At 30.9% G+C, this 23,772-nt stretch overlaps 3 protein-coding genes across 4 annotated transcripts; all 3 read right to left on the bottom strand.

Moving 5' to 3' along the window:
* Window positions 1–596: 596 nt before the first annotated feature.
* LOC114183142 (biotin carboxyl carrier protein of acetyl-CoA carboxylase) lies at window positions 597–6,279 on the bottom strand. Its single transcript, XM_028070049.1, has 9 exons — window positions 6,016–6,279; window positions 4,233–4,418; window positions 2,724–2,803; window positions 2,011–2,070; window positions 1,606–1,857; window positions 1,475–1,537; window positions 1,123–1,191; window positions 948–993; window positions 597–871 (listed from the first exon to the last, which is right to left on the bottom strand). The coding sequence occupies exons 1-9, from the start codon at window positions 6,023–6,025 to the stop codon at window positions 801–803; spliced, it is 837 nt and encodes a 278-aa protein (XP_027925850.1). The 5' UTR covers window positions 6,026–6,279; the 3' UTR covers window positions 597–800.
* Window positions 6,280–8,254: 1,975 nt separating this feature from the next.
* LOC114186133 (zinc finger Ran-binding domain-containing protein 2-like) lies at window positions 8,255–10,162 on the bottom strand. 2 transcript variants are annotated; one of them, XM_028074162.1, is made up of 3 exons: window positions 9,649–10,162; window positions 9,165–9,482; window positions 8,255–8,518 (listed from the first exon to the last, which is right to left on the bottom strand). In XM_028074162.1, the coding sequence occupies exons 2-3, from the start codon at window positions 9,473–9,475 to the stop codon at window positions 8,443–8,445; spliced, it is 387 nt and encodes a 128-aa protein (XP_027929963.1). In that variant the 5' UTR covers window positions 9,476–9,482; window positions 9,649–10,162; the 3' UTR covers window positions 8,255–8,442. The 2 variants fall into 2 exon arrangements, with proteins under 2 accessions (XP_027929963.1, XP_027929961.1); XM_028074160.1 differs by having other exon boundaries at window positions 9,165–9,487; window positions 9,649–10,160.
* Window positions 10,163–17,927: 7,765 nt separating this feature from the next.
* LOC114183239 (lys-63-specific deubiquitinase BRCC36-like) lies at window positions 17,928–21,869 on the bottom strand. Its single transcript, XM_028070174.1, has 8 exons — window positions 21,564–21,869; window positions 21,153–21,452; window positions 20,851–21,066; window positions 19,533–19,684; window positions 18,901–19,059; window positions 18,688–18,768; window positions 18,548–18,602; window positions 17,928–18,385 (listed from the first exon to the last, which is right to left on the bottom strand). Exons 1-8 carry the CDS (start codon window positions 21,672–21,674, stop codon window positions 18,176–18,178), a joined length of 1,284 nt encoding a protein of 427 aa, XP_027925975.1. The 5' UTR covers window positions 21,675–21,869; the 3' UTR covers window positions 17,928–18,175.
* Between the last annotated feature and the right edge of the window lie 1,903 nt (window positions 21,870–23,772).

The raw sequence follows: 23,772 nt of genomic DNA, 5'->3' as shown, positions 1-23,772 counted from the left end.
CACCAACCCTTTATTAACTTCACATGCAATACTTGATAATTGTTCTCTTACAAAAAATATTTTATTGGATTTTTGTATTGAATTAATTATAAGAACTAATATAATATGGCACAAAATTGCAAATTAGAACCCTTATTATTCTAACTCAAGACCGAGAATATGGTAATGCATAAAAACTTATAATTGTTATGACAGATATACCAACAGAAACAGGAAAGTATGAGAAATTTGGTTATTAAAATTAAACCCAACTGGTTTGAAGAGATTGAAAAATCAAATTGATTTGACTTTTCTTTTTATCCAATCTTTTTTTGTACTGACTTGTACTTTCAAATTTTACAATCATTAGCTGTTTCAAATATTTTAAAAAATTTAGATACAAATACATCAAGATTCAAGTTTCATAAATTTGAATACGAAAAGTCTCCATATTTGAATACAATTTTAGATAAATCTATGAATTTTGTCATAATCTTTAAAATTTCAATGGATCAACATGGGTCAGATTGCTAAGGTGTTTTCCTGGAAATGGTTTTTCCTTACCCAATTCGATGGCCTCAATAACTTTTAAAGAACAAACCCAAATGCCAAGAGCGTGAGCTAAAGGGTGACAAATCCACTAACAGAAACAGAAAAGTATGAGAAAACAAAGTTGTTTTAGTTTACCTTTGTCTTTGCTATGGAAAACTAATAGTAAAAATAAACAAGCTATGGACCACAGGAAGTAAAACAGTAATGAAGCATTCCCATTGGTAAATTACAGCATAGTTGGCAAGAATGTCTCTTTTCAAAATTTCAACCTATTGAAGCTTCTTTATTCCTGGAAATGATGGTAATATTGCAACAAGAGCGTCACCATATCCAACAGGATCTGTGAAAAAACAAAAATAAGAGTCACACACCACACAGAAATTAAATTAAATTGATTGGGAAAACCAAAAACTAACCTCCATCCTTCCGCAGTATCTTGATGACCTCTCCGGACACATCAGACTGCAAACATTGAGAGTCATGGCAATGGTAAGTACTCATCATATTACAGTCATTTGCCCTTTCTAAACATAAAAAAAATCATAAACATGAGAGTCACACAATGACTTGGAAGAGAGTCAAGACACAAACCTCAATTGGCACCTGACCACCCAGTTGTTCAATGTAACAAATCACTTGCCCCTCCTCAACCCTTTGTTTCTGTCAATTGGCACACTACTTCATGAGAACACCACGCCAAAACAAAATAATAATAAACCTATTTTTGTGATGTTGCCCTACCAGGAAACTGCTAGCCTTGTTTTCAAAATATTGCAATTGTGTTGTGATCATATGTTTAAATGTCAACACTCAATACAGATAGAGATAGGAAAATCATCAAAAAATAAATTTTACAAGTTGTATGTTTCTGTGTAGCCTCACATGGTGGATAACAAGATTTCCCCAATAAAAAGGAAAAGAGAAAAGCCATCAACAACTGTACCTCTTTACAAGATGGTGGAGAACGCTTCCCTTTTATTGTTCGTGATCTTCTAAAGAAACCCACCTGCTTACGGTTTTAGAGAACATTATGTAAGGTTTGTAAAATGTGAAGTACAAGTTTCAGATTCTTACCTTTGGAGACGGAATTATTACCAAGCCTTCATCAGCAGCTCTGTCAAGGAATTTCTGGATAGATCCTGGAGAAGATATTGGGTCGACCGGGTTTACAGGCTTTGAGATGGCCAATGAAGTTGTAGAAACTGATCCATTTGTTTTAGGGGTTTCTATGACATTATTTGCACTTACAGAAGCAGGAATAGGAGGAGGTAGAGTTTTATGTTTTTGAGTCAAATCCCTCACTATATGCAGGTGAAACCCAGCAAGCTGATACCATTTGGAATTTGGGCAGATGACAATGAAGAGAAGAAACAACAATAAGAAGCAAGTCAAAGATAATATATCTAATGCCATTATGAGAGAGAATTCGAATAATATTGTGCTAATGAAGACATCTAAATTCAACTTCATTGTACTTACTTTTAATTCTAACTCCCCAATTGAACTTGAGTCACATAATTTAGTGACTAGGAATTCCACCTGCAAAGAATGTCCATACATATAGAGATACACGACTTCAAATTTTCCATTCATGAATAATAAATGTAGAAAACAGACTTGTGCATTACAATGTGACAATCTCTTTTCAAGTGTCATAAAAGGCAAGTTTTTATAGCTGGGAAAACTTCAGAACTAAGATTAAAATGATTATTTAACACTTCCAAGTAAAGAAAATCACAGAAGTATCCACACAAATTTCTGTAATAAATGAAAGCTGGGGATGTAGGTCAAGCCTCGGGAGCTAGGATGCTAAACATCTGATAGGTTCATAAGCTTGGACACAAACTGTACTTTTATTTTGGCTTGTGCTTTGTCAGTTTAATCAGAAAGAGCTTAAGCTCCAGAGCTAATGTAGAGCCACATTTCAAGCTAAGCACTGGCCAATATTAGACTAAAATATACTGGTAACATATGCTATACAATATACCAGAGCACATAATGGTTTATCTACATAAAATGGTTTTATAAATATGGAACAGCTTACTCAAATATTGACTAACAAACAAAGAAGGTAATAGATGAAAGCAGCACAATAAAGTCATCATGAATTTGGATCTGTTTTATAGATTATTCGCCCTGAAAAATGAAAAAAGAAATAGATGAATAAACAATGGGATCTTCCAAGTACTAACCTCGTTAAAATTGGGAATAAGCGGACTTGTCAAATCTGAAGATTTAATCTCTTCAGAACCTTCTTCCGACCTTTTAATAACTGTGATGTAATCATTTAAGTATGTTATAGAAGCCAGACAATGGTACAAATATCAAGTTAATAGTATTTGCCATAGTGAGAAACTTCAAATCAATAGCTTTACAGCTTTTACACAATAAGTCAGAAATGTGAATCAGATTACAAAATGTACAATCGTAACATTAAAAAAATCCTATAAAAGATACAGTTATGAAAACTTTACAACAAAGAACAGTACAAGTTCCTGCATAGTGTCCATATTCCTTGTATTTATATGATAAGTACGTACCCAAGCAGTTGGGGAACTCACCCAAAAGCTAACTATTTAAGAGGGGGAGAACCAAATACTCAAACACTCCACCGAGTATTCTAAACTACTCAATGTAGAACTTGGACACCCCATAATACCTAAGTTCCTATCATTATTTCGTACGCCAAAGGTAAAGGTGAAATCAATTTGACTTCCAAGCAAAGTTGATGCTAATATAGTCTATAAACTGCGAAAAGTGACATCAAAATCGCCTTCTGTTTGTTCATCACAAGAGTGAAGGACTTAATCAACATTAGTTTCAATGGCGGAGGCACTAAATTGATATAAACTCTTGTGGAAGGTCAAATTGCTTTCACTTTGATCAAGAAAATAAAATGATATCAGCTTTCTTTGGAGGATAAACGGATGTCACAAACATCTTTGAGGACTAAAATAGAACTCTATTCAACGCAAAATATTTTAAATTGTCAAGTATATAAGTAATTAAGTATGATTTATAGTTTCAATTCCAATAATATAATGTTTGAATTTATACAAACATATTGAATATGGTTTAATTACTTCTTTCCTCAAATAAAAAATAAATTAATAAAAACTTATTTGTTATGCAATCTATTTTAATATAAGGTTTTTCCATATAATGAAGTTGTCATCAACCAATTATTCCAAAAGCTTAAGCTTTAGATGGAAGTACAAGAATGGATTTATATCCATCACATCCTCCCACCCAAGAGTCCTGTGCCCTTTGAACACCGGTCAGTGCAAAGACTCATAGTGTGCTAACATTAAACTTTTTTTAGAAGAACTGGAGGAGCAGCTAAGATTGAACTCTAAACCACTTGCAACATAGGTTCTAATACCATGTCTTCAAACAACTAACTAAAAGCTTAAGCGTCTAGGTTAAAACACATGAATGATTCTTTGTCAAAACAGAAATAACAAGATCTGAATGTGTGTTATATCATGCACACATAGTATGACATGAATATGCATGCCAAAACTCACACCAGATTACTACCAGAAACCTAAATTGGACAGAGATAATGCATTGGATCCACTAGAAATCATTGATGGTAAGAAATTTAATAGGATTTGAAATTGAGAAATAAACTAATGACGGTTTTTATATAACCTATATGACAAAAAATATGTAAAAAATAAAAGAATAGAAGAAATTACCCTTGATCTCTGACGCTGGGTCATTGGATGATGCTAAAAGCCTATCTGCCTGTCGTGACGTAACCAAACCAGTGTACTGCAATGACTGCCTTCTCCAGCTTCTCGTACCAACGTGTTTTGAAAGTCCAACATTTTTTCCACTAAAGTGCAAGTTCAATACTTTAATATTTGGGCTACCTAAGCTACCTGTGATAGAATTTATGACATGATAACCACTCTTTCCGGGGTACATAACCATTTAGTAGTCTTGAAAGAAACACCAAACTCTTGCATACTAAGTATCCAATATATCAAGACAACAGAAAATGATTGAAGAATAAAGAAAAAGTTTCTTTGAAATGTTAAATATTTTGTCAAATGCACACTTAAGTGATGCTTTGGTTAGTAGAAAAAACAAAAAAAAAAAATCACAAGAAAAAGTACATTGATGAAATCAAAGAGAAAAAATACTAAAGAAGAAACAAAATAATAGAAATTTCTAATAGATTCCTACACTATATAATGGAACTTCGGCAAAGATTACAAATAACAGAGCACAATAGAAATGATCTTCGGCTGAAAAAGTACAATTTTCAAGACTCAATCATGATTATATTTTACACACAAAAAATGCTAGAGGGGGAGACATGTATTCTTTTCATTCACACTCATTGTGACCTATGCTTGTTTCTCAGAAATCATTCATAGTTATGTTAATCTACTCAACTAGTAGCCCATCTTTGAGGCTTAGAACAGCAAGCCCATACATAATCCTCACTTGAAGGAACAACAGTAAACCAGTAGGCTCACAAATTAAAGGACAAGATGAAATAGCTGCCCCAATCTGTACAAAGAAGTGTCGGACTATTGTAATGTCACCAGCTCAGGAAAATATCTAAGGTTCAGTCATGAAATTAAAACGCCAAGCAGTTTCACTGCCCTCATACACTGTATAAACTGTACAAATCAAGGCACCTTTTTCCTATTCCAAGGATACTAAAAAAACAGAGTTTTGTTGTCAGGGCTAACTTAATCCAACTGTTTTTCAAATACCCTCTCGGTCTCAAACATAAGCAAACCTAACGAGTGCTGGCCTCGAATATAAGCAAATCTCAACTAATTTTACCTCGTTTAATGAGACTATTTCTAAGATGCCTTCATTTAATTGAGAATAATAACTCTTCTATTCTTGATATCAAGATTTAAAAAGTTAAGATTACGAAAAATATCACTTTCGTAAATGAAACTAGAACAATTAAATACTACTAACATCATTTCTTAATTGATGTGAATTAGTTTTTCTTGGCCTATATTGAAAACGGAGGTAATATATCTTACAATGGACATGAACCTAACAAACTCAAAACACAAGAACCCACAAACAGAGTTTCAGAGACAAGTACAATATTTGGTTCAAAAAATCAATACATTGTACAAAATAATTGAAAAGACATCGTAGTGAAGGCTGCAGCAATTACGAATTTATGAACAATCCGGTACCCATAGCGTTGGTGGGACGAGCAAAGTAGATTACCATACGCTTGACCCATCAGATTAAAAATACAGCAGATTGTCAGTACTCAGTACAAAGCAAATAAAACAGCACTAAACCAGCATCGACCATGTCACCGAAAACTACATCTCAAATATAAAATCACATTCCACTTTCATTTCCCAACCCCACTCACGATATTGCAGAACAAATCACATGAAAAAACATAAATTATCGAAAAGGCCCCTCTTTGAAGTAGTAATTGTAATCTGTAATCGAATGGATATAAAATAGAGAGAAAGAAAAACTCACATGAAGCCATAGGAAGCGTGGAGCAGAAAGTGTCGGGGAAAAGGGTAAAGGGTTGGGAAATGAAGAGAGTGAAAAAGAAAAGAGAAAATTGTGGTGTCACTTGAAAGTTGAGAGAGTGAAAGAAAATGAGACTACAAAAGAATGAGAAGAGAAGAGAGACAGCAACATGAACAAAACCAATACCAACATGGAATGAATGAGGATTGACGGTTACAGCTGGATTTTTTTAGGATTGCTATTTCTATTTCCGTTTCTATTCTTAATCTTCACTCCAAAACTTGGATTTTCTTTTCTCCTCCAAAATAAACCTAATTATTTTTTTTTATTTTTACTCAAATAAACCAATGTAAATATCATGCTAGATCAATTTATTATTTAAGTTGAGAACTCTAAATTTATTATTTGGCTGGTGTGGAGTGAATTTCTGGCCTGATTTTCCAGCTTAAGACTGAGTTTTAGTCTGATTTTTTCAATATTTTTGAAAATTAGGAAAAAAAGGAAGAAAAGAAAATCGAATGTTAGTGTTTAACACGTGAATGATAAATAGGTTTAATTTAAAAATTAAAATAAAAATTAGTTTATTTGGGAAATTTTTTTATTGAATATATATTTTAAGAAAAAATTCAAAACTTGATCCGTTATTAACTAACGTATCTCCACTTTTAATGTGATATTGATTCATTTATTATTTATTAATTGATTATTATGAGTTTTAATTTAACTTTTCTTCTTCCACATTAATTTTCAAGAGTTCAGTTTTGTGAGACCGACCACGCTCCAGAGGTATTATTTTTCTTTAAATTGTATAAAAAAAACATTTTAAAATAAATTTTTTTATTCAGCACATTTAATATCTTATTACACTTCAGCTTTAGATTTATAACTTTAGTCATGATACTACAATAAAATACTTTTATGAATTAAAAATAAAATGATAATTTTAATTACTTATTCAAATAATTAATTGTTAGGAAATTTTTACCGTTTATGTTGTGAAAAAAAAATATTTGAGTAGAGTAGAAGTAATATGAACTATAAAATTAGTATAAGAAAATGTAATTCGTCAAGAGTGATATGCATCATTTTTTATGAATTTAATAATATTATTTATTTTAATAATAATTATAATTATAATTTTTTTTTTATTATCATAAGATAAAAATATATACGTTTCCACTAATTTATTGTAAAAAAAATACTTACAAAATATATTAAAAAGCTATTTACAATAAAATTATTCATATTTTTTATATTTATTATTTTATTATTTAATCATAGAAAAAGTAAATATTTTTAGTGATATAATTTGTCTTTATTTCCAGTCAAAATATAGGTAGCCTAACAAAACCTCGTTAATATCGAAAATGTAGAACTGATTTTGAAGTATTCTGATTCTATTATAATAATAAGATGTTATGATACATGAACATCTGATATTCTATTCAACACCTATCCGATATCAACAAAATAATATTTTTACTTTAAAATATAAAATCATTTAGAATGAATCAATTAAAAGAGTAAAATTAAATTAATTAAATGTTGGAAAGGATGTGAAAATTGAGTATGAACATTTTTTATATAATAAATAGACCAATATAAATAAAAAAATACCTTATAAAGTAAAGATTATACACTACTTATATATTATACTTTGGTATGAAATATATCCAACATTTTTTACAATATATTATTGCTTGTAAATAAAATTTATATTATTATTATTATTTTAACTACAGATTAAGTTAATATTTTAATTTGTAGGGAAACTAATAGCTAACAAATTATAAAAATATGATTTGTTTAATTTTTTATGATTAAATAAATTTATGTATCAATTATTTAAATATGAAATAACATGGTAAAAGTATTGAGAACATTATATGTGCTCCCCGTAGCAATGATATTATAATAACAACAAATTAAAACAAACTATGGTGACTTACACTATATTTTTTTCTTTATTTTGAGCATCAATCGAAGCATACATCATATGTTTGCTTGATTGTAATAAGAAAAATTGAAACTGAAAATGGCAATTTATCGCAAAAATTAAAATCTTCCCTAGTTTGGGTACTATAAGGATATAAGAAGAAAAAACATTTTTTTTTCTGAAAAAATCTTACTTTTTGTGTTTATGAAAACTGAGGACAAAATATAATTTTTGGCTTCTCTCTTTTAATTCTATTAAATTTTGGTTTGATACATTAAGTATCGATTTTTAGTTAATGATCTATTATCTAAAAGGAAAATCATGAGAATGGATTCTTGTTAGCTTTTTCAATAATTTAAAGAACATATATATCAATTAATTACTAATTTAATATCATGAAGTAAATTAATTATTAAATTCTTAAATCCTTGTAAAACAAGTTGTAATGCTAATATATGAATGGTGAATATACCCAAAACTGGATAATCTTATTTCTAATGCAAGTCTCTTGGAGCACAGCATTTAAAACATTCCATTCTGCTAGCGAAGTTATGTTCATTGCATCCAGATCTGCAGAAAGTGAAAAACAAATTGTCATCACAAGAAACACATGGAAGAGAGTTGATGATTCATCAAAATTTCGTTAAAATAAATAAAATAACGTAGCATATATAAAATGAAAAATAATATTTTAACAATTTTGATAATCACATATTTTAAGTGATCTTTCATTTGTTTATTTTTTTATTTTTATATTTTCTTTCGAACAATATGATTTTTATATTTTGATTCTTATCATTTATTCTGATGTAGTTTAGTGAGATTCATTGATTAATAGACCACTATTTTTTTTTTGAAAAAAATCAGTGATTCATAAAGTCATGTCAAAAAATAAATGATGAGAGTAAAAAAAAATGAGAATTATAGTATAATTTTTTATTTCAAAATCAGTCAGAAGATGTCACCTCAAATTATAATAGAAAGTTGTCCTGAAATTTAAGTCTAAAAATATCGATTTTGGATTTTTTGCTGGATTTTTTGTACGGTTCATCTACTGTACCTTCATAATATATTAATTATCACTAATTTTGACGTTTTAAAATATCAACATATTGTATTTTTAATGCTCAGCAGAAAAGACTACCATACCAAAAACAGCACGAGAGAATCTAGACTCAAAAATATCACTCCATCTAAGATATATATGAGTGATCACCTGTTACATATCCAATCACCATGCTTCCATCCAGGTTTCCAAGAGGGTTTTGAAGATGAAGTGTGAGCAGCAGCTGAGTGGTTCCTGGAAGCACCACACTGGAAGCAGGTTGAACGGGTAGCAAAGTTATGTGAAGCACAGTTAGATGCATCACAGTACCAGTCACCTGGTCGAACATCTGACTCAGTGCCAAAACCACCATAACCATTCCCCTCTCCACCTTTACAATCCCCACAACGTTGGCAACACTCTCTCCTCTGAAAGTTCAGGTGCTGGCATGACCTGCACTTCCAGTCTCCCACTCTCATCATTTCTTCTCTGCACTTTTAACACCACTCAAACAAATATTAACAATCAAACCTCACACAGTTTCACTACTAAAGCATTTTCTCAAACAATACATATGCAAGTTTCATTTTTTTCTATGCATCTCTTTCACTTCATTCATAAGGAAAAAAGAGAGTAACTACGTACAAAGACCAACCTGAAGATGATGCAAAGCTTGAACAAATCAGAGAAGCAGAAGCTGAAGAAGAAGGTGGTGATGAGTGAATAAGTGATGACGAGGAAGATGGTTTATATAATGGGAGAAGCCACAGAAAAAGAGAATGAATACTTTTTGATAAATGGAATCATTGAATTCTAAAAGAGAAAAGAAAACCATGCATGCTACAATTCCAAAGATACGATACTTTTGATTTTTGTACAACACTTCCAAGATTTCATGCATCACTGCAAGTAATGTAAGTAAAGTATGTTATAGGATTAACAAAAATCTGTTCCTTTTACTCCAAAATCAGAAAGCGAAAGTGGAATAGAGATAGTCTTTCTCCTTTATCAATCTTTTCTTCAAGGCATGCATGCTTAAAGCTAAAAGCATTTCTGAAGGAGCACTTTAATTTCAACCAACATGGCAAGTGAATCCAAATTTCCAAATCTTGGAATTTGTGGTCTTAATTCATTTTTTGACTTTTGGAAGTTTGCATTCAACTTTAGATGAATTCACACTTGGTTAAATTGCTTACTTAAACGCACTTTTTTGTTATAGAAATAATATAAATAAATTAGGAATAAAATATTATTCAAGTACAGCTCGTTAAATTTCGTATTGTTATGAATTAATGGTCGTCCATTGATTTATACAATTACTCATATGATTGATAATCATATTATTCATTACTCTTTATGATGTAATATTTTGTATTTACTATTTGATTTTATATCCTTTCTGGGTTACCATATTGTACCTATAAATAGGACTCGTCCTATCAGTAATGCGACACACATAAAAACAGAAGTTGCTCCCTACTCTCTCATTCTCTATTCTTCCTCTCCTTTGTCTCTCTTATTACCTTTATTTTATAACACGTTATCAGCACGAGGGTTATCCAACTGAGCGTGAAGGCATATTTTTTTTTTCCCTAAGAACAACGCTCTATATTCCTTAACCGAGGTTCTTTCTAATCTTTTTCTCATTCACAAACTTTATCTCATTTTCTTTTTTTTTGTGTAATGATAATTGTTTGATTTATTTTTCTCTGTCATATTATTATTATTATTATTATTTGATTTTAATAATTTCATACATGAAATTTGATTATATTAATATTTTATGTGCTAGTTTTAAACACGCGAAACGTTGCAAAATTCTCTGTCATAATATTTTTATTATGACGATGATTATTATTAATATTATTATTTTGATGATGATGATTATTATTAATATTATTATTTTATGTGTTAGTTTTAAACACGCGAAACGTTGCAAAATTTGGATTTGTGACCCTTGATATTGTAAGGAAGAATTCCTTATATTGGATTTTAAATGTTGAAATATATTTAGATGCAATGGATATTGGGATACCATTAAATAAAGAAATAAAGCAACTAATTTGCTCATAACAAAAATATTGTGAAAAGAGACTTCACAAATATTGTGAATTTATTTCATGCCTATGCATGGCTGGCTGGACAAAGCAATAAAGCTTTTGATGAAAAATCATGAGATCCGCCTAATCTGCTCCATTCCCAGAAGTGAATGGAGCAATCAATATTATGAATTGATTTCATGCCTTCTTGTGGCTGAACAAAATAATGAGCTCTTGATGAAAAATCATGAGGCCCGACCAACTGGTTCTGCTCCATTCCCAGAAGTGAATGCAGCAACATCTGATCCATATAATCATGGACGAGGTCAAGACCATAATAATAATCGTGGTCGTAATTTTGGCCGTGGTCGTAGCCATGGTCGTGGTCGTGGTCGTGCTATTAATCATGGTCGTGGACATGGTTATAAAGGAAATTTTCAAAGAGAAACTTCATCAACAGAAGTGGAACAAGAATGCGAAAAAGGAAAAAGAAAGGGGTGAAAATAATGGCAAAAAGGCTGAAAATATATGTTACCGTTGTGGTAATAAAGGTCATTGGACCCGTGCCTGTTATACACCAAAGCATCTTGTTGAACTCTACCAAGAATCACTTAAAAAGAAGAATGTAGAAACACACTTTGCTTATGAAGATGGTGATTCTGATTATGGTCATATGGATACTACTCATCTTGATATTGGTGATTTCTTTTCTAAACCCGATGGAAGCATTGATCACCTTATTGGTGATGGGAGTGTTAGAAAATAGTTTTATTTTATGATTAATTTTTAAGACAATGTTTTATATTTAATTCATGTTGCTTTTATATGTACAAGTTTTTATGTTTTTATGAATAAAATCCTCTATTTTATTTTTTTTTTTCTTTCTCTCCTCTTACAAAGTAATCTCTAATATTGATATTTATGTTTATATGAAGAATGAATATTGGCATTAACACCAATGATGAGGATCTGTGCCTTGCTGATAGTGCAACAACTCATACAATTCTCAAGAGTAATAAATTTTTCTCTACTTTGGTAATGCGAGAAGTCAATGTTAGTACTATTTCTGGTACTACAAATATAATTGAAGGCTCTGGAAGAGCTACAGTACTTCTGCCAAGAGGTACAAGATTGCATATTAAAAATGCATTTTATTCTCCTAAGTCCAATAGAAACTTATTAAGTTTCAAGGATATTCGTCTAAATGGATATCATATTGAGACAAATAATGAAGGAGATGTTGAATATCTTTATATCACTCAAATTGAGTCAAATAAAAAATGTGTATTGGAGAAATTATCAGCCTTCTCTTATGGCTTGTACTACACATATATTAATGCGATTGAGACGCATGTTATTGTAAGCCAGAAGCTTACAAATAAGAATGAATTTCTTGTTTGGCATGATCGGTTGGGTCATCCTGGATATATCATGATGCGAAAAATAGCTGAAAACTCATGTGGACATCCACTTAAAAGTCAAAAGCTTCTTCAGTCCAATGATTTCTCATGTACTGCATGTTCGCAGGGAAAATTGATAATAAGACCATCACCAGAAAAAATTAGAAATGAGTCAATCTCATTTTTAGAACGAATACAAGGTGATATTTGTGGTCCAATACACCCACCATGTGGATCATTTAGATATTTCATGGTATTAATTGATGCGTCCACTAGATGGTCACATATTTGTTTACTATCAACTCGAAATCAAGCATTTGCTAAGTTATTAGCACAATTGATCAAGTTAAGAGCCCACTTCCCAGATTATCCAATTAAGAAAATTCGTCTTGATAATGCTGGTGAATTTACATCTCATGCTTTTAATGAGTATTGTATGTCAATTGGAATTGAAGTTGAACATCCAGTAGCACATGTTCATACTCAAAATGGACTTGCAGAATCATTGATAAAACGTCTAAAATTGATTGCACGACCTTTACTTATGAAAGCTAATCTTCCAATGACTACTTGGGGATATGCAATTCTGCATGCTGCAGTATTGATTCGCATCAGACCAACAAGTTATCACAAATACTCTCCTTTACAGTTGGTTTTTGGTCAACAACCAAATATTTCTCATTTAAGAATTTTTGGGTGTGCTGTATATGTCCCAATTTCCCCACCAAAAAGGACTATGATGGGTCCTCAAAGACGTTTGGGAATATATGTTGGATATGATTCTCCATCGATAATAAAATATCTTGAACCATCAACAGGTGACTTATTTACAGCTCGATTTGCTGATAGTCATTTTGATGAATCAATTTTTCCAACGTTAGGGGGAGAAAGAAAGAAACTGGAAAAAGATATTGGTTGGAATGAATTATCATTATCTCATCTTGATCCTCGTACAAAAGAGTGTGAACTAGAAGTTCAACGGATAATTCATTTACAAAAATTGGCCAACCAATTACCAGATGCTTTTACTGACACAAAAAGGGTAACTAAGTCGCATATACCCGCTGCTAATACTCCAATCAGAATTGATATTCCTGTTGGACAATCTAATATAGCAAATGAATCTCAAACACGCCTAAAGCGTGGTAGGCCTTTGGGTTCCAAAGATAAAAATCCTCGTGTGAGAAAAAGGGAAAAAAGGCAAGATGGCCTAATCGAGGGGGTAAAAGTCCCAAAAGATTCTTTTGACATAATCAATGATTCGGTTCCAGAAGAACCTCAGGTACCTGAAATTGTTGAAAATGATGAGATCTCAATAAATTATGTCATGAATCATAAAATATGGAATCGAAATAAAGTCAATATTGACGAGGTTTTTGCATATAATGTAGCAAAGGATGTCATAAGTGACAATGATGATCAAGAACCAATGACAATTGAAGATTGTCGGCAAAGAAATGATTGGCCAAAATGGAAAGATGCAATCCAAGCAGAATTAGATTCGCTTGCTAAACGAAAGGTTTTTGGACCTGTAGTTCGCACACCTGAGGGTGTAAAACCTATTGGGTACAGATGGGTTTTTGTACAAAAACGAAATGAGAATGGTGAAATTGTTAGATACAAAGCACGGTTAGTTGCTCAAGGTTTTTCACAAAGACCTGGTATTGATTTTGAGGAGACATATTCTCCAGTATTGGATGCAACAACATTTAGATATTTAATTAGCCTTGTTGCACAAGAAGGTTTGAATTTGCACCTCATGGATGTTGTTACAGCCTATTTGTATGGCTCTTTGGAAAATGATATTTATATGAAACTCCCTGAAGGATTTAATGTGCCCAACAAAGCAAATTCTAAAAAGGATTATTCAATAAAATTGAATAAGTCCCTTTATGGATTGAAACAATCAGGACGTATGTGGTATAACCGTCTAAGTGAGTACTTATTAAAGGAAGGGTATAAAAATGACCCTATTTGTCCTTGTATTTATATGAAAAGATCCGAGAATGAATTTGCCATAATTGCTGTTTATGTAGATGACATAAACATAGTTGGAACTCCTAATGAGCTCACAAAGGCAATTGATTGTTTAAAGAAAGAATTTGAGATGAAGGATCTTGGAAGGACAAAGTTTTGTTTGGGATTACAAATTGAGTATTTAAACAAAGGTGTTCTTGTACATCAAGAAGCTTATATAACGAAAGTGCTTAAAAAGTTCTATATGGACAAATCACATTCACTATGCACTCCAATGGTGGTGAGGTCATTAGATGTTGATAAAGACCCTTTTAGACCTCAAGAAAAAGATGAAGAACTACTTGGTCCTGAAGTACCATATCTTAGTGCTATAGGAGCACTAATGTATCTTGCTAATTATACTCGACCCGATATAGCATTTGCTGTAAATTTGTTAGCAAGATATAGTTCTTCACCTACAAGAAGACATTGGAATGGAGTAAAACAAATACTCCGTTACCTTAAAGGCACTATGAATATGGGCTTGTTTTACCCAAATGATTCAAAATTAGATCTAATGGGTTATGCAGATGCAGGTTATTTATCAGATCCTCATAATGGTCGATCACAAACAGGATATTTGTTCACATGTGGTGGCACAGCGATTTCATGGCGATCTGTGAAACAAACAATAACAGCAACATCGTCAAATCATGCAGAAATTTTAGCATTACATGAGGCAAGTCGTGAATGTGTTTGGTTAAGGTCTATAATTCAACATGTGCGACAAACTTGTGGTTTATCCTTGGGAAAAATGAAACCAACAACGATATATGAAGACAATAGTGCATGCATTGCTCAATTGAAAGAAGGATATATTAAAGGAGACAGAACAAAACATATTCTTCCAAAATTCTTTTTCACTCATGATCTTCAAAGAAATGGTGATGTAGAGATCCAAAAGATTCGCTCATGTGAAAATCTAGCAGATTTATTTACAAAGTCTTTGCCAAGGAGAACTTTTGAGCAATTGGTTCATAGGATTGGACTCCGCCATCTTAATGATGTAAGTTTACATGAGGGGGAGAAATTAGAAGATGCAAAGAACAATATTATATAGAATGATGTACTCTTTTTCCTTCACTAGGTTTTTATCCCAAAGGGTTTTTCCTAGTAAGGTTTTAACGAGGCACATTCTTTTATCAATGGACACCCAAGGGGGAGTGTTATGAATTAATGGTCGTCCATTGATTTATACAATTACTCATATGATTGATAATCATATTATTCATTACTCTTTATGATGTAATATTTTGTATTTACTATTTGATTTTATATCCTTTCTGGGTTACCATATTGTACCTATAAATAGGACTCGTCCTATCAGTAATGCGACACACATAAAAACAGAAGTTGCTCCCTACTCTCTCATTCTCTATTCTTCCTCTCCTTTGTCTCTCTTATTACCTTTATTTTATAACACGTATTAATTAAAAGTTAAACATATGTAAAGAATAAAACTAATAAATTTATTCTCTCGTATATAGATTAGAGATAATTTCAATCTCTTATATAAGTTTCATACAAATATTACACATTAATGTGTAACTATTTAACCATAAATTTAATGATATTCATACTTTAATAAACTTAAATATTTTTAAGTGAAATGATCAAACGTTTAATAAACAGCTTAAATTATTGGTCAATATATATAGCATTTAAACTATAGACTACTTTTAATTATTTATTTTTTTCATATACATCCACATTTGTTCTATTTTAAATTATCTTATTATTATTTTTGTGTTATTCTACATTAGCTCAGAACAATTCTAAAGAGACCACAGAGTATCAAGTTTTATAATGTTACCTCTTTTTTACTTTTTTTCTAATTCATGTTATAGAGATACAAAGAACCAAAATATGCAATAATAAGTAAATAATATGTAAAAGGAAACGAGTATGGATAAATTATTATAACATTTTGCAATAAATAACACTAGTTTATTTTAAATAGCATTGAAAAAACATACAATGTAAGTGCATACAAACATTAAAGTAATATTTTAATGATAAAAATATGAGTATATTTTGTAAAAATAAAATAAGTGCATATAAATTATTTACTCCATTTGAAAGGTAGTTGCTATTTTATCAAAAATATTAAGAAAAAAACGGTTATTGTCTGTAAGAAGAAATAACAACATAAATAAATAGAATAAACATGAGTGCATATATTAAGAGTTATATGAAGTTTATAGTTTAAGCATTATACTAACTATTAGTTTAATCATTTTATTTCAGATTAACAGAACAGTTCCAGAACCTTCCCTACGTATAGCAAAGTTTATGTAGAAACAAAGCACGAGATTATAAACACACATCTTTAGCAACAAGTATTTTGAATCAATAATTCAACAATAAATAAGTCTAATGCAATAAATATATAGACACTTTAATTTTACGTATATCCTTCATAAATATTGATTTAAATGTAGAACTTTTCTTGCACGTATATCACCATAATTTAGATCATTCGGAGCTTTTGTATTTTCTTCCAAGATGATATAGTTATTGTCAGATTTGAACTAAAATCTAAATTTCATTTTTCTTTTATGGCATTGGATTATTTAATTTGTCCTTTTCCTTATTAACTTCGAAACTTCTTTGTTAGAAAAGTAAGAAAATGCCATTTTTACGTTTTTTCAAGAAACAATTCAACTTATTTAGGTAGAGTTATGCTTTATTTTTAATTTGATTAATTTAAATTCAATTTTTGAACACGAGCTTTAATCAATGTAATGTTTTATCATATACAAATGAAATTGGCCCATCTATTACCAAATTAAGAACTGTTGACAAGTGTTGCAAATCACTAAAACAAATACTTACCTATTATATACATATAAACTATTAACCTTTTATTATAATTATCATGAAAACACACACATATTATAATTATCATTACTAGCGAAAACAGATACGGTATGTTCGATTATTTTATTTTCATCAAAATTTAAGTTAAAATCAATAAAAAATATATAATTGTTAAAATTAAAAAGAATAAAATATATATAGAAAAAAATAAATAAATAACCGTTAAAAAAAGAAATTTTTAAAATAATGATTAAAAATAAACTATTTATAAAATAATTAATTTTTAAAATAATAATTAAAATTAAAATTAAGATAACAAAATATAAACGAAAAAATATATATCTTTATATATTGTTATTTATATAATGTTAGAGATAGATTACATAATTTTTTTCATGTAAATTGTATATACACACGCGGCATACACGTTTAAAATAATCAAATTACTCAAGACCCATCCTAAAAATGTTTACCCTGACTAACATCACAACCGACAATTTTCAAATATCTTTATTGATCTAATAAACCACGAATCGCACAAAGTTCCTTTGACCGTAGCATTTGGTTAAATGCAACGAATTCAATTTTCAGTCCCACCAAAAAAAAGTCGTGTATAGTGATAAAAGGAAAAAAGAAATCAAATAAAGGGCTATTCAAAATGCTTTTAATCCAACCGTGAATGCCATTTGATAATTTCAATAATGTGTTCTTCAAAATGAAAGAAATCACCAAACCGCCATTTTTACTCTATTACTAGCAGAATACATCATCTAGCATCATTTCAACTGAGGCAATACCATTTCCATGTACATTCTACCTATTAAACATCCCATTTTAGGAAAACAATCGTAAATCACCATCATCGATTATATTGGTTGAAGCATTACTTCAAAATAGAGTTTTCACTTCAATATCCTTTTCTGCTCCGGCTACCAGGACTTGCCACCTTCCTAGAACCTGATGATTCCGGTGAACCGTGCAAATTTCTCAGACCAGGAGAGGAACCTCCTCGGTGTGTAGGAGATGCAACTTGTCGAGGAGATCCAGTACTTGCTTCGCTACCTCTATTATATGACTCAGCCTCCAGACTTTTGGCTTCTTCACTCAGAACTGATAGCTGTCATCATATACAACACATAGATGTAAGAAATTATTAGACAAAAGTTTAAAAAAGGTTGAATTTCACAGAGGATCGGGCAAAAAGAATTTGAAATATGTAACTTTTAGAAGCTAAGCTAGTCATACGGTCAGTGAAAAACTATCATGATTCGAAAAATACCCGAATTTGATTATCTCTCAGTCGATCTTGAAGCGTACTTATAGCAGGACTTAAACTGTAAAGTCAGAAAGTAGTAAATTGTTATTGGAGAAGTAGAAGAAAATGAGGAGGAACTAGAAAACGGACATTTTTTCTCTTACCAGTATTCAATCAACTTGCACAGGGAAGCCTGATAAGTAGAAGTGTGGTGTATAAAAGTCAGAGGATGCACTTTCCCATCCCTGGAGAGTAGAAACAAAGGGTACATCGGAAATTGAAGACAGCAGAAAAATGATGACATAAAGCAAATAAACAAGAAAATTAAAGACAATTCGTTGAAGTATTAATGAGAATATATTTTATCAAATTATCACCTCATATTTTGTGAGATGGCCTGATTATATGCACTTCGCTCCTCTTCAAATAGTACATTTTGCAGATCTGCGTATGATGATAATGGCGAATCAAGGTTGAGTATAGACAAGGCTGGCACAACATGAAGGGGAACTTCTTTTCTTACGTTCTGTGCACCTCTGAAACCAATAAAAGCCATTTTAAAACCCAAGACTGGGAAACTATCTTGTCAACCTCAAATGATTAAGCATGACTGACCTGACCAAAAATAATACAAAGAATGCAGAAGAGGATGCTATTGTTTTATAGTAAAGAGTTGCTCTACAGTTATTTTATAGCTTCCGTTTATCATTCAACCAACCACCAAGAATGAGAATCATCCACATAATGAATGCCTATCTCCGTCTCCGGTGTGATTATATTTATTGATAGAAAATTCATGGTGTAACAAGTTATTAAGGCCAATACCTAGCACATATCTTTGATCTTATCAAATCACCTAAGGTTTGAGACTAGATATGAACGGTAGCACCATGTTCCCTTATGGATCAAGAGGACACACAGAATCCAAATACCAAAAATAGGCCTAAACTGTAGTTGATAAATAATAAAGATATTAGTGGTGCATTACGCACTTATCAATATTATATACCTCATGTCCAAATTTGAACGATGCATGGCCTCTTGCATACTATCTGACATATCCATGGGATCAACATCAACTAAGTTAATGTCTGAATTGTTGGGATGGTAGTTGGCATCAGCATTAGCAAAGAAATTCCCCAAGTCTGATCTCCCACCGTCCTGGCAAAAATATATAATTGTATAAGTCTTAAAGTAAGGAAACACAATGCAGTATTTTAATCCAGTATAGAAGAAAAAAACTAGTTTTATTGATAGGACCGCAAGGGACTGAATTCATTTCCCATAATGTGAACATGGAGAGTTTATGTTTTATCTTATACCCTCATCTTGCCATATCAACAAAATGGTATACACAAAATCCAGAGTCGTAATAAGAAACTTCAAGTAAAACCAGTTTCAGAAAAGAAATGCAGATTGGATACATGCCAAGGGTGGTTCTATAATAAAATACAATATTGAGTGCTTAATCATGCACAAAACAACAGTATTCTTGTTGTCCCAGAGACAAAAGTCTCCAACAGAGAGTTCTCTCTTTACGCAAGCTGCACATAATAATACACTTCCTTAATTACACATCCCACTATTACTAGATATAATCCTAATACGTTACTGAAAAATGTTAATTTCTATGAATACCAACCACTATGCAGTTTCCCATACGGAACTAATGCAGAATTACTAATACAAGATGTTATTTTATATTCCATGCATACAATTTCGAATCCCATCTGCCTCCAGCCCATCCGTGGATCCTTCCTAACCCACTTAACTCTAATATTTTCTATGAATAACTGCAACCATGCAGTTTCTAATACAGAACCAATGCAGAGTTACTACTACGCATATTCCTAAAAATAACTGACTCTAACCCATCAATGGATCCTACTACCATTTGGTCCCAGTTCCAAACACTGAATCCAATAGCTTCATTTCATATTCTGAAAAGAGAGACGGGATTCTAAAGCTTGTTGGTTCAAGTATCTGGCATTTAAAACTTTGTCATGATATGAATACACAATAAAAACACCACTGGAGGTGGACACTAGAAAACAATGTCATGATGGTATTTAAACATTAAAAAAATAATTCTTCAAATCATCTACAGATTTGTTTGAAATTGGGACTGGAAAGCACAAAAACAAGCAGAACTACATTTTAATAAAGAAACAAACACCCCTCTAACAATTTCTGTAAGCTGCATCATGTTTTACAAATTTTACATTCAAGCATAATAAGCATTCTAAATACAATTGTGTATTGTACGGCCAACCAACAGCACAAAATACCAAATTTTAAATCACGTTGAAATATAAAAAAAATTATACCTTACTAGCACCGACACTTGTTGAATCACCAGTGTCCTGCACAGGGCTCTCTGCCTTGAAGTAACCAGGTCTCAATGATAAATTCTCCGAGGAACTTGGCGAAGAATCGATATCAATAATAGAGCTTCTATTTACAGGAGACAAGGGTATAGGTCTTGATGTGTGATTCTGCTTCCCATCAGTTGACTGGAAAGCAATTACTTGAATTCTTCCAACCTGAACACAGCCCAAAGGATTTGACGATAAACTTAAAAACAAAAGTTCGAATTAAAGAACGTTTTGGCCATGCATTGAAGACAAACCTTGTTTGCATCTTCACTGTAACAGGAAAAAATCAAGCCAATAAATCCAGTGTCAAGAAGCTGATACATTGCCTGGGTGCGTACATCAACATGGGAAGGGAGAACTGTAATGTGAGGGTGCGAATGGTACCAACCGATAACCCTTGTCGTCGTTCCGGTGGCGACGGTCATTCGGTCAGCGTGGGCAGAAGCGGCGGCCAGCAGCTCAGGGTTGGTTTCCACCCGATCCTTCTGCCGATCAGACCTCGTCTGAGGAGACGCCCCCCAGATCAATGCAGTCACGTTCCCGTTTTTCGAATGCTGAATCAACCCAATCCATCACAATTATTAATCGAATCGAAACCTGGTACTGCGTCTATGCGTTTCTTCAATTGACTCGACAACAGAGAAAGAAATTTTAGGTCAGATTACCTGAATGTCCCCGAGAAGAAGACCCATAATCTCTTCGGTTTCAGTGGACAATGCATGAGTGAGGCAACTTAACCACACTTCTTCCGACATCTTCACGCTAGTTAGAGACATTTTTTTTTCGATTCAATTGATTCTTTCTTCTTCTCTTCGATGCTCGTAGACCCCACCGATTCCGAATTGCTCTCTCTTCTTTCTTTATCTTTCTTCTCCGCCCAACAAAACCTCACCCACCACTCGACAAACACAAACTTTAGCTTCTCTACCTCTTCTTCTTTCTTCTTCTTTTCTTCTTCGTTCTTGATTATTAATTAAAAACTCTTTTCTTTTATTACGTTGCCATACCCTAATGTTACTTACTCCCATTCAGCAAATGCAAATTTAGTTTCATTTAGGAAAATAAATTATCAGAGCAAAACAATTTTTGAAACAGATCAATTAAAAATCATAAAACTTAGTCATGTAATTATCTAACACACTTTTCATCCTAATATAGTTTTAGACATGCAATAACATTTCAAATTGACTTTTTTTATATTTTATAATTACTAATTTCGTATCCTAACATTTTATTAAAGTTCAGTATCATACTTTTGTTGTTCAATTTAATATTCTAATTATCTCGTTAGATCGGAGTTAACATCGTGTCCGTACAGGACACGTGTCAAGCCATGAATTTTTTAACTTTTTTTAAATTCTTTTTTTCAAAAAATTAAAAAACTGTCACGTGTCAGTTTATCATCGTGTCACATGACAGCTTACCATCATGACATGTGGAAGTGATAATAGTTGTTTTCAATTTAGTACCCTAATTTTTTAAAATGATCTAATTTTGTTCTTTCTAATTTGAGACCAAATTAGTAAATAAACTTAATTACAACTTATATATATATATTACAGTAACTTTTTCTAATATATACATCAAATCATTTCACTTAAGTACTTAAATTATTTTATTTTTTACATTTAAATTTTGTAATTTTTTACACATAAAATTTTTACACTTGTAAAAAATAAAATAATTTGAATATTTAGGTGTAGTGATTTGATGTATAAATTCAAAACAATTATTTTAATCTATATATATAAGTTATAATTAAATTTAGTAACTAATTTGGTCTCAAATTGGAATGGACGAAATTAGATTATTTTTAAAAATTGGGTACTAAATCGAACCAAAAATTTAAATTGGGGTACTAAATTAAAAACAACTATTACCTCTGTCACGTGCCATGATTATAAACTGTCACGTGGCACGATGATAAACTGATACATAACAGTTTTTATATTTTTTGAAAAAAAAAAAATTTCTTTAAAAAAAAATTATTTTTTTCAAAAAAAAAATTAAAAATTTCATGACTTGACACGTGTCTTGTACGGACATGGTGTTAACTCCACCTTAACAGAGAGGACCAAATTGAATATCTTTAAATAATTTGAGTATTAAATTAAATAAACTAAAAGTATGAATACCAAATTAAATTTTACCAAAAAGTTAGATACCAAATGAGTAATTATATTTTTTTTTCTTAAAAAAAAAATTATTGATTTTTTTCTTAAAATATTTATCTTCAACTTCACCAAAACAATATATTTATTAAAAGAGTGACTCGTTTCATTCAAATAAAGGAATAACCTTTTCGTTTTTAATATAATAAAAAATAGATATATAAATATTTTAAATTTATTGCGATTATTAAATACTGTCTTTAGTAATTATCACGTATATTTATAAAAAAGTAATATTAATATATAATTAATCGTAAATAAATTATTAAATCTTTTAAATATAAAAAGAACAAACGCTATACAATCACTAGATACTCTAAACCATTAACAATTTAAATAAAACTAATAAGACCATACTATGTTTTTATTGTTAAAAAAAAAAAAAACAATGATTGTATTAAACCGACAATTTTCTAATTTTTTTTCTATTAAACAAAATAACAAATGCTATATATAAATTAATAAATAAAGTGTTGTTTGCCATGATATATATAATTGTCTCCGAAATAAACACTATAAAAATATTGATTTGTTTAAATGGGAAACACCAAATAGCATAATTTATATTTACTTCTGAAATTAATTTTATGTTGACAATAAAAACTTATACAATAATTTTGAACCATGAAAATAGGTATATTATAATTATAACTTGCATAAACTTAAATATTTTATATTATTGTCATGAAATTTTATATTTTTA

This window comes from Vigna unguiculata, chromosome 5, assembly GCF_004118075.2.
Source record: "Vigna unguiculata cultivar IT97K-499-35 chromosome 5, ASM411807v1, whole genome shotgun sequence".
Lineage (NCBI taxonomy): Eukaryota > Viridiplantae > Streptophyta > Magnoliopsida > Fabales > Fabaceae > Vigna > Vigna unguiculata.
The sequence above is the reverse complement of the archived record's forward strand: the minus strand, read 5'-3'. Positions and strand labels throughout refer to the sequence as shown.